At 37.1% G+C, this 12,421-nt stretch overlaps 1 protein-coding gene across 1 annotated transcript in view; it reads left to right on the top strand.

Annotated features, from left to right (window-relative positions):
* LOC126376006 (rabphilin-3A) overlaps positions 1-12,421 on the top strand; it is a 65,057-nt gene that overhangs the window by 50,848 nt on the left and 1,788 nt on the right. Inside the window, exons 6-9 of the mRNA XM_050023156.1 lie at positions 7,627-7,978; positions 9,559-9,703; positions 11,043-11,128; positions 11,538-11,685. Of these exons, the coding sequence (XP_049879113.1) occupies positions 7,627-7,978; positions 9,559-9,703; positions 11,043-11,128; positions 11,538-11,685 (731 nt within the window). The remainder of the gene's footprint in view (positions 1-7,626; positions 7,979-9,558; positions 9,704-11,042; positions 11,129-11,537; positions 11,686-12,421) is intronic.

Genomic DNA, 12,421 nt, shown 5'->3' with positions numbered 1-12,421 from the left:
GAATTGACAATGCCCGAAAAAACAACAGAATAAGTATATAAAAAAAATGAGATATCCAAACAAAAATATCATCAAGAAAAAGATCAAAAATCAATCATATTTCATTCTAAATGTCTTAAAAATCGGTACGGAAATCTCATAAATTAACTATTATAAATTAATGCTTGTCATCTGAAGCACGTACTCATAGAGCAAAAGTGCATTTACTGAGCCCAGCGAATTATTTGTATATAAACAATGGTGAAATTATGAACCATTAGTCGTCACAATTATGTTTTTGAGCTATTACAGAAATGACATGTAACCAGGTCTTAAAACCAGTTAATTTATTACTTTGCAAAAACAGATTGGACTTTTGCACCTTATCGACACCACAAAAAATGTAGCACTTTCACATCTAAAACTAAAATCCTTGCTAAAATAATACAATTATAAAGACAGGCTGGTACATCTTGCATCTAGTCATCATCATCATCTTCCTAGCGTTATCCCGTTTATCAGAGGGCCTGCTTTCCTAACCTGAAATTTTTGAGGTATTTGCTATACGGTAATATGGAAGCTAAAGAAGTGTTTTTAACTTTTTGCTTACGGAACCCTAAAAAGGGGGAGAATCATTGAGAATTTTTTTATTGATTGCCGGTTAATTGAGGCCGAGGGGTTGGAAAAATAATACATCGTTGGGTTTGATAAGATGAATTTCCAAAGCAATTATGAATCTATACTCCATAATATGGAGTAGGTACTTATGTGTCAACTATACAGAATATCTACACCTGTACGTCGTCTCACTCTTTGCTGTTTTGTTTCAGGAAATTGTAATATTTACTTAAGAAATCAATCAGAAATCAGAATCATTTATTAAACGTAATTATCATTATATACTTGTTGAAGGTCAATGTAACATTTTTAAATCTACGTAATTTCGCGAGGTGTTATGGCTGAGGGGAAGAAATGACAAGAAACTTCAACAGCAACACATCTTTTAAATCAGTAGGTATACATTACAAGTAATTTAATAACTAGAGGAACACATTTCCTACAAGGCATTAAAGTTTGTACATAAAGTAAGCTTCACGTGAGCTTTAAATTTTTTTTCAGACAAATTTAAAATATTGTCTGGTATTTTATTGTAAGTTGTACATAATAATATGGGTTTGTATGTCATTATTATTATTATTGTTATATATTATAGACATTATTCCACGTGCGTATATGTAGATACTGTATAAGATGAGTACGCAACATACTCCACCACGCAGCTCCACAGCGGTCCGTAGAGAAATCCACGCCCCAGTACGACTAATATTCATCATCACCAGCCCATTAACGTCCCCACTGCTGGGGCACGGGCCTTCCCTATGGATGGATAGGGAGATCGGGCCTTAAACCATCACGCGGGCCCAGTGCGGATTGGTAGTTATTAACGACTGCTAATGCAGCCGGGACCAACGCGGATTAACGTGCCTTCCGAAGCATGGAGGAGCTTGAGATGAAAACTTTTTTTTTGTGGTCACCCATCCTATGAAAGTTCCTTAACTTCAACAATCGCAGACCGAGCGCGTTTACCGCTGCGCCACCGAGCTCCTCCCAGAACGACTAATATTAATCTCTTACAATATATTTTTTTTACGTGACTTATTGTAGATTTGCCGCAGATGGCATTAACTACTTGGCCGTAACAATATAATGACTGAGATGACAAACTTCAGCGATAAGCAACATACTTACTTAAAAAAAGGTCGGTGAGCTGTGGTACTTACTTCAACTTGCGATAGATGCATCTCTAACTACCCCAATTTGGATATAGTTGTGAGCTTATGTTATGTTTGAAAACATAAAATGTACGACATCATTTTTGTTTACTTACGAAAATGTTTGATGTTATAAGTTGCTTTCTGTAGTGGACATCAAAATGTCGTTGAGTTTTTTTTTGTCGTAACTGAATATTACTATAAGTTTAATTTAGATTTGCCTGGTAACCTGATACCATCAAAATTTCCTCACAATTATATCAAAATACCAAAAGTGACTGCGGTTTTTAATTAATACGTAACAATATTGTATTGTTTCCCACGTTCTAACCTTGGATATGATAACATAATTATAATTAATTTGCTGTACAGGAAGGACACACGACGCGGTTTATTTAATTAAAACGTTTTATGGGAACATCACAGGGGAACGCTGACGTATACTATACATGTCAGACAATTCGAAAGTCTTCGGGCGACTTGATTTCCGGCCAAGTATAGTTAATGCCATATCCGGCCAAATAGTTAATGCCATATCCGGCCAAATAGTTAATTTCATGCCCGGCCTAATAGTTAGTGCCATATCCGGACAAGCAGTTAAAGTCATATTTAGCCAAATACTTAATGCCATATCAGGCGAAGTACATACGTAACATAAACTGCCTATATACGTCCCACTGCTGGGCACAGGCCTCCCCTCAATCAACCGGAGGGGGTAGGTAGGGTATCCGGCGAAGAAGTTAATGCCATATCCGCACAAGCAGTTAAAGTGTTGTTTGGCCAAATAGTTCATGTTTGGCATTTGGCCAAACTAACTAAATAGTTAATGCCATATCCTGCGAAGTTGTTAATAACATTCACGACCAAATAGTTAATGCCACACCATGTAGTTAAAACCGGCTAAATAATTAATGCCATATCCGGTCACATAGTTAATGCTATGTTAGGCCAAATAGTCAATGCCATATTCGGCCACATAGTTGAAGCCATATTTCGCCAAATAATTAACACCATATCCGGACGGGGTAGTTAATGCCATATCCGGTCAAGTATTTAATGCCATATCAGGCTAAGCAGTTAATACACACAGGTTGTGAGAAGCTGCAGTAGTTTTAGGCGGATGAGACGTTCGTTATGTAAAAAACGACGTTTCAAAGTGTAACTATGTTACCTACTGAATAAAGATATTTTTGAATTTGAATACCATAATACAGCATATCTAGATAATTCGCGCCAAAAAAAATCTCACGTGAAGGACTAGGCTAAACACTTCTACTAACAATACAATACAATAAACCTGATATTTAAATTATATACAGGATGTTAGTGACATCGTAACGAAAACTTTGAGGGACGATTCAGGCTATGATTCCGAGTTAATATCAAGTAGAATTTAAATAATTTAAAAGAACAGTAAAATTTAGTAGTATTATTGATTGATTGATTGGTTGAATTTTCATGAATTTTCCGGCAGGAAAATCCACATGATAATTATATAAGAATCATGGTCTGAATCTTCAACCTCAGTATTCGTTACGATGTCACTAACATTTTGTATATAACGAAGAGGCACCGTCATCTATCTGTTAATTGACTTTTTCCTACCACAGTTGAAGATTAAACGTTACGACCGTCTGGATTGATGGAATATTTATTAAGGTATTGATCTGCCATATCGGGAATGGTATTTCTCCGCTCGTAAATCCTATCAACTTGATTGCCATAAAAGAGTTTACGTCGTTGTCCGAGCCTCGTTGATTGGCTGATGGAGAAAACCATAGACTAGAAAGAAAGAAACACTTACACAACAGAGTACAAATAAATAGATAGTAAACATTAGTGCATTTCTTCGAGGCAATGACGTCATAAATCGTCTGAAACAGACGTATTTAAGGCCAATGATGATGATGATGAAACATTAAGACAAATTGTAATAGAGTAGATAGAGGAAGAGAGAGAGAGAGAGAAACAAGAGAGCGATGAGTTTTGTTAAGAAATAAAAGATTTTTATTTATATTTCTTTTTCAAATTCACACCACTACAGTAGGCTTGTATATTTTAATGAATTAAAAAAATATATGATTTATCTCCGAAGTACTACCTGCCGCAATATTCTGAAATACATTTTGCCCTAGATAGATAAGTAGGTACTTACCTACAAATAAAACAAATGTTAATCTTGATTAAAATGATTTAAAAAGGATCAAAACAACTTTAATAGAGCAAAAAGAGTAATTACTTAAAAGCGAAAGCTCGAAGATCTCTGTTTCCAGGAAAATAAAATTCATTTCATTAAATAGGTAGGTACCTAAAATTAATCTGCGCCTTCTATAACTTTTTACGTTGAATTAATATAAATGTTATCCTAGAAAACATTATGTCCTTTATAAAGAAATATTTGTCTGTATGAAGATCAATATTAACATACTTATGTACGGGAAAATAGTAGCTAAGTATAATATATTATACATGTGCCGAAATATTAGTGAGGGAGCCTTCAAAATAATAGCCCTTTAAAAAATTGTTTACTTATAATATATACAAGTATAAACAAAGAGCGAATGAATGCGCTTAGGTAAATACCTACATAGTTTAACAAGCGCCCAGATACCTAAATACCTAATACTTCTTTAATCCATTTTTACGTTTTTCAGATCCAACACACTTTGAACTATTTACTTACCTTGAAATATGTTTTTAAACCAAACTTCTTTTATTTAAAGCAAAATCCTGGTCGCATGCGGCGTAGAACATTGTTAAGTGTCCTTTATTTCTACAATATTAATCATTGTGCAACGAGACGAAAGAGGTCAGAATGTTTGTGACCTCCTAACAACACGCCCACTGCCTTTACTGTATAATATATCATTGTAGAACATTGGTGCATAAAATTTATCAAACACACGTCAATTTTAGGCACAAATCTAAAACAACCGTCTAAAAATTTTACATAGGCCGATAAGGGACTTTCCAAACAGCGTTCCTAAATTCCCAATAAGACGTTGCGTTGTTAAGTTTTCTCCGTTTAAACTTCCAACCATTATTATTCAGATCAAAATAAAGAGAAGCAATATAAGTAGCAACATCATTCTATACATAATGTGATCCAAATATCAAGCAACAATTAGTTTTATATATGCTTCTGTTTTAATTATGTACCCTAGCAATGAGAAAATAGGTAATTATCACATTAAAAGCGAACAACGCCATCTATCGTGTGTTTAAGGAACGTAGATTGGAAATACTCATTAACCGGAACAATTATTTTTAAAATTAACAGCTGTCAATCATCCGTCCCTTTCCTTTTCCGCGGATAAGAAAATTACAGGTATAACTTAAAATAAAATTAGGTAGGAGGCGTCTGCAGGAATCGGGGCCACCGACACAATAATAATAATTGGATATGTAATATGTAGCAGGGTGCAGAACAAATTACAAACTACTCATAGTTGATTATACAATATATGATATTACTTGTCATATATTGTTTATGAATCTCTCTCGTTATCTGTTTATCTGTGGCTTTTATTTTACACATCTGTTTATTTGTCGTATCTATTATGTATACTTTAACCCCTTGGCATACTATCTACCTTTGACTAATACTTTCATATTTTTCGTAATCCCTTAATTCATATATTTTCTTCATAATTATATTTGCTTATTTTCTTATTTATTGTAAGTAAATCCCGACACTTTTTGTTGGCACGATAGTTCAAAGTATTTATAAGCGTAACTTAGGTACTGGCAGAATATCAGTGTTGCTAAGAGTGGTATTTCTACTATTCTTCGCAACAACATGCTGAGTCAGTCCCTTTTCCCTGGCAGTGTATTTTTGATTTGTATACTTATCTTTATCTTCTCTACTATTGTACTGCACTGTTTTGGGAATAAAGTTATTCTATTCTATTCTATTATATTGTACGGAGAGTGCATTTGACTAAGGGAGCTATCTCACTAGGACACCATGGTTGCGCCACCAACGGGAAATTATTCGGCATTCGGTTGCTGGGAACAAATTGGTTGCGCGATCAGATTTTGTTGGTGACGCAACCGTGATGGCGCTTCCATTGTGTCAAATAGGGCTAACATGCGCAAAGTGATAAAATTTTGTCACGGACATTTTATCGATTCTGACGATATAATTATGTTCTTTTGTCGATTGGGGCTAATATATGTGAACTAAGTCGTGTCAACTTATCAATTTCGACAAAATTTATTGAATCGATCGATAATTTTATCACGTTACGCATGTTAACCCTGCTAGTGAGATAAGTATAGGGCCCTAAGTGGGGTACAAATTATTGGGACGGTACTTTCCTCGAATGACACTACTTCGCCGGACAAAAGTTACTCGGGTCGTTGAAGAAGTCCCAGCAAAGGACATCAATTTGTTCATGCTTTCCGCTCGGGATGTCGGTTATTATCAAAATAAAGTACTCTAAGTGTCGTACTTATCCCTATGTGTCTATCTTAAGTGACAAGTTCAGTGGTTTATGCATGGAAATGTAACAGACATATAGAGTTGCTCTCGCTTTTACAAGGAGTCCTTAAGACTAATTAATTAATTATTTCCTTATTAATTACATACATACACATACATAAACTCACGCCCGTAATCCCTAGTGGGGTGGGCAGAGCCACAGGTAATCAAAGACAACTTGCAGCCACTGTTGATACGATGTCGTAAGCTCCTTTTGTCCTTATTAATTCCTTATTATTATTAAGGAATTACTTAATCCTAATTTTAGTAGTATTAGCGCATCTTTCAGAGCAGGCTAAGGGATTCTTCTTGCACCTACTTTTCTCGGCTACACAGGTTGAAAGACTGCGGTAGTTTTTAAGGTGAGACGTTCAACAAAAAATATGTTTAAATAATATGTAAATAACAATAAAGATATTTCAAAGTTTGAGTTGAGTTGTAACTGATTTAATAATAGATTTTGGTTTTAACCATACTTAACCGCTAGCTTCACTACGTATTAACATTGTACCTGCTTTAGCAAAATGGTCGAGAAAATGTCCGTTATCTAGTCAAATTATGATGATGAGGGTAACAGCCCTGGTACTCTGGACTATGTATAAAATACCTGTCCCAAGGGTCAGAAAGCCTCTACCCTCATTTTCCGATTCATTTATTTGGTTTCTTCCAATACTATCGTTATGTCATTTTTCTTATACTAGGTTCTTATGGCTGAGCGTAGGTACCTAATGATGTATTGAACATGAAAGGCGAGTATTAGGCTCAATTCCCAGTCGGAGTCAAAGTTAGATTTTTTTCCGAACAAACACAGCGGGTGTTCGAGATTTGGTTAAAGAAAATCATTCAAAATATTGTTATTTTCAAAAATGCCCTTACGCGTTTCTGGCACAAGCGGCGGCGATATTAGAATATTGATATTGAAATTCCAGTTCCGACATAAAATATAGTATCAATCGAATTCTCCAACGGATTTCCTCGTAGAAAATACATAAAACTTGCTAGCTTAATAGCATGGAATTATTTTCGACTATAGGTTTCCGTGTATTTCTTTCTAGGTAACTTATAAGTACTTGGTAAACTATCTTAGGGAACCTGCTGGACTGGTAATCTGTTACTATACCTACCTGTTCAACATAATCCATCTAAAAATGCAATTCTAAAGAGGGTCGAGGTGTTTAACAAGTCTTCCAAGACACGGAATCATCTTACTTTTTTCGGACAATCAAATGACAGCGTGCAACCTACTCAAACAAAGTACAGCCTTACAATGTAATTTTCGATAATATCTCCATCAGGAATCGAACCCAGACCTCCAAATCGCGAGCACAACGCTCTAACCACTGACCATGGCTGTTATTGACGACATAATAAAATTGTAATTTACATCTCCAGGACAACCCCTACGACTGGAGCGAGACAGACATTCTATCACACGGAGTCAGCGGCCTGAGCTTACACCGAACAGACAGCTTAAACCAGCGCCCTCTAGCGGCGCTGAAACGCACAGGCAGCAAGGGCAGCGCCTACAGTCTTAGAAGCATACGAAAAGAACTCGCAAAACCCAACCAGATAGAAAGACCTCCGACGATTCCTGACGCAGGCTTCGGCACATTGGAAATTAAACTGGCTTATGATAATGCCACGTCGTCCTTAGCTGTCACCGTGCTCAGAGCCAGAGGTCTCATTGGAATGGACATGACAGGGTTGTCCGACCCGTTTTGTAGATTAGAAGTATTGCCGCGAGGTAAGTTAAAATGATCTTATTATAATGGCGAAACTAACAGTTCTATTTTGTTAAAGGTATTCCTGTCGCTCTCAAAAGAGAAGTCTTTTTGTGATCTCATTTCAACGTGATAAAACAAGTATAAGTATTTCTCTATTATCTACAACACTGGATTAGCGTGATGGGTGTGTAGTATACACGATGATGTTCAGATTCGGTTGATAGGCTAGTTTTTTATCTTTTAATAAATAGAAATGCTTTAATGCGACCATGTGTTCGTACAAATTGTGGTATTATAAAAATACACAAGTAAGTATTATAGTATCAACATGGACCCGGTAAGGGCACTGCAACTAGTTTCCAACTAGTCAAATCATTTACTTTTTACTAAACGTCAAAATACGAAACTACTATGGAATTCGTACGAAAAAGCAACCTATGACGTCATAGAGAAACGTGATAAAATGTCGTACTCATTATTACGTTTTCTTGATTCATCATCATCAGCCCATAAACGTCCCCACTGCTGGGGCACGGGCCTTCCCTATGGATGGATAGGGAGATCGGGCCTTAAACCACCACGCGGGCCCAGTGCGGATTGGTAGGTAACTGTGGTGATTGGTGGTATTGGCATTTACGTTTTCTTGATTAAAATTCATAAATATATTAAATAGAAAAAAGAAAAATATTTTCATTAATTTTAGATCTGTCTTAATTTAGTAATCAGAATTTCATAATTTATCTTGAGAAATATAACTCCAGCACAGAGACATCCTAAAGTTGATTAGGCCTAATGATAATTTCAAATAATGAACTACTCATCGCCTTATAGTGAAAAACACGTAAGCCCCTTTTTGTTAAATCACACTTGGATGTGATTTTTGTTAACAAAACCTTGCAATTAGGGAATTCAATCCTGATCTCGCGGGATCCCGATCTAGCCACATCTTGTCTAATTTTTCGGGATCAATCCCGAAGCATAATATAACGAGGTCCTATTCGAGATTGACGGGTTTGGGCGAATCTCCTTGAGTTATATATACTTTTTGTTGTGATTATGCCGATTTCCAAAGAAAATTTATATTTCCAATCCCGCGGGATCTCCAATTTGCGATCTCGAGTTAGGATTGCATTCCCTACTCGCATTATTATACCAGCTACTTTCAATCCAGGTAAAACTTTTTGTTCTCAATTTTTTTTTTTATTGAAAGAAATCGCTTACGTGGTTATCTGACTTATCACAACAAGACGACGAGATACATTTTCGTCTCCGTGGTCCAGTGGTTGAGCAATGCGCTCACGATCCGGAGGCCCCGGGTTCGAATCCTAGTGAGGACAATCACTAAAATCACCTTGTGATTATTAGTTAGGACATTACAGGCTGATCACCTGATTGTCCAAAAGTAAGATGATCCGTGCTTCGGAAGGCACGTTAAGCCGTTGGCCCCGGTTACTACTTACTGATGTAAGCACGTAGTCGTTACATGAGTCGTATCAGTGGCCTATGGCGGCTCAATAGTAACCCTGACACCAGGGCTGATGGGGTTGGTAATCCACCTCACTACCCACACGACAGAAGATTTTCGTTTGTATAATTTCAGAAGGCACTTATTCAAATAGACTGCGTACGAAGACGGTGCACAAAACAAAGAACCCTGAATTCAACGAGACTCTACATTTCTTCGGCATCACTGAGTCTGACCTCTCTGCGAAGACCCTGGAGATTGTCCTCTTTGATGATGACAGGTAACATCATAATAATATTTTATTTTATACGTATTATCTGTGATGTATACAATTTGTTAGTGACATCGTAACGAAAACTATGAGGGATGATTCAGACCATGATCCTAAGTTGATATCAAGTGGAATTTTTCTTCGCAAAAGTTTACACTTGTATGGCTACTGTATGTACTTGTAGGAGGTGCAAGTGACATCATAACGAATACTGGGAGGGATGATTCAGACCATGATTCTGAGTCGATATCAAGTGGAATTTCTTGTCGGAAAATTCATTTTTTTTTTTTCATTATTTTCAGTTTCATACTTTTGCGAAGAAAAATTCCACTTCATATCAACTGTTAAATTCTGATAAATGGATTACGAATTGGAGGGAACAGACATGCACCTACATACAATCATATCACATCACTAATTCAAGAGCCATGCTCTTGTCGGTGTAGCATTCTCCTTTCTTGTCTATCAAAGGTCAGTTCTTTCACTTCCTTAAGACATGACGTACGCCTTCTGTTCCATGTACGCTCTTCTTGGTCTTCCCCTCCTCTCTTTCCGTGTAGCTTCCCTTCTCTGATATTTTTTATAAATTCCTCGTGTCTTATGACGTGTCCAATCATCTTGCCTTTTCTGTCCTCAATAACTCAATATTTTCCTCTTTTCCCAATCACATAACCCTCTTTTTTGCTTCGCTGCAGTCGAGTAGTAAAATCGTGAATAGGTTATAAAATAAGTGTATGAGCAACCTCTATTAGATCTGTAAAACGTTTTATAAAGTCGTTTATACAAACAATTTATTGTGCCTATTGTGCTTGTTTTTATTCGTATGTTTATGTCCTGTGTATATGTCGTTGTGCAATAAAGTATTTTATTATTATTATTATTAGATAGATAGATAGAATCTTTATTTAGCTTTAAGACGTTACATAAACTTCTTAATATTAAAATCTGAACATATATGAAATGTAAGACTTAAAACTAAAAAGGGTACTAGCTCGGCTGATGTCGTATCGACCCACATGAGGGGCAATACGACGCCGATTTTCAACCAGACCCCTAAAAAATAATACAAAAAACTTAAACTAATAACAAATCAATTATCAGCAACAGATTCTGTGTATTAAAATAAAAAGATTATGCGCACTGTTCATATACCTTACTTAAGTAATTTTGAGTTGTTTGTTTGCAGATAGATGTGTGTCTAAGAGCGCTGAGTGTGTATGTTATGTGTGTGTGTGTGTGTGTATGTGTGAGTATGTGTGTTACCAACTAGCCCTACGATAACATCTTGGGATCGGGTGTATAGAATTTGATGGGTTAATTTGATTCTAAATAAACATCTGTCTAACAGATACGGGTGCGATGAAATGGGCTCGGCCACGGTTTCCCTGCGAGAATGTGCCAAGGCTCCTGCGCAGCTGCGTCTTGCATTATCAGGTAAAAATAGTTCTTTATTTAAAAATAAATAGTATCAATCAGTAGGTAAAACTTTCTATTTATATCTAGTGGACGTACCTTCTCTGCTGCACGGGGATTAAAGGAAACAAATACATACTGCTCTGACCTGCTCACGATCCGTGCTTCGGAAGGCACGTTTTACTATTTACTGATGTAAATACATTATACCCCTGCTCGTGGTCTACAACAAGCCCAGGAAGACAAGCGGCTTTTTTATCATGTGAGTCAGATGTCAGGGGTATTATTGAGCCGCCAATGGGTCCTGGCTTGGCATGGTTGAATTGAATACCCTTTAACAAGTTTTCTCTAAAAGGGGACACTAACAAAAGTTGACGTCACGGTACACCATTTTAGAGCTGATTTTTAATCGAAACCTTGAACACTCTAGGGTCTTCGAGCACGGAGCCTTCAGGACCCAGGGTCTTGCTAGCTCTGTGCTACAACACCAAGCGGCGAGCGCTCGTCGTGACCATCTGCAGGGGCGCCGACCTGCCGCCGCAAGACAGCAACGGATACTCCGACCCCTTTGTTAAGTTGTAAGTTTGAACATCATAAATAGCCTATATTCGTCCCACTGCTGGGCACAGACCTCCCATCAATCAACCGGAGGGGTATGGAGCATACTCCACCACGCTGCTCCAATGCGGGTTGTTGGAGGTGTTTTTACGGCTAATAGCCGGGACCAACGGCTTAACGTGCCCTCCGAAGCACGGAATCACAGTGATTCAAGCCAGAAAAGTCCTTACCAAACAAAGGACAGTCTCACAAAGTGAATTCGACAATCTCCCCATCGGGAATCAAATCCGGACCTCCAGATCGTGAGCCTAACGCTCTAACCACTAGACCACAGAGGCTGTTATGTTGTGTATGTTTGAACATCAAAATAAAAAGTTATCCTCGCTGCCATACTAATTATTCGGAGCTTCCTCGACTTCATCCTCACCTCAGACGAAACCCAAGATATAAATGTTCTTTTTATTAAGTACTTATTATTAGAAACTACATATGAGAACAAAGTTCTGTAAAGTTTTTTTTATGTTTATTTGTAACAAAAATACAGAAACTTATGATATCTACGACACATTCGCTATTGGACTATTCGTCGCCAGGATGATACGTTTAATTCCGTTTCCCCAGCAGAGTCTTTAGCCTATGGACATTTTACCGTCGGAAACTTTCATCTACGCCACTTTCCACGACAGGGCTTTCCACATACAGAATTATCCGACGAACTTACCTATATTGTCTACGTAACTTAATGTATACATATGT

This window comes from Pectinophora gossypiella, chromosome 20, assembly GCF_024362695.1.
Source record: "Pectinophora gossypiella chromosome 20, ilPecGoss1.1, whole genome shotgun sequence".
Lineage (NCBI taxonomy): Eukaryota > Metazoa > Arthropoda > Insecta > Lepidoptera > Gelechiidae > Pectinophora > Pectinophora gossypiella.
This window is presented reverse-complemented; position numbering and strand designations above follow the sequence as displayed.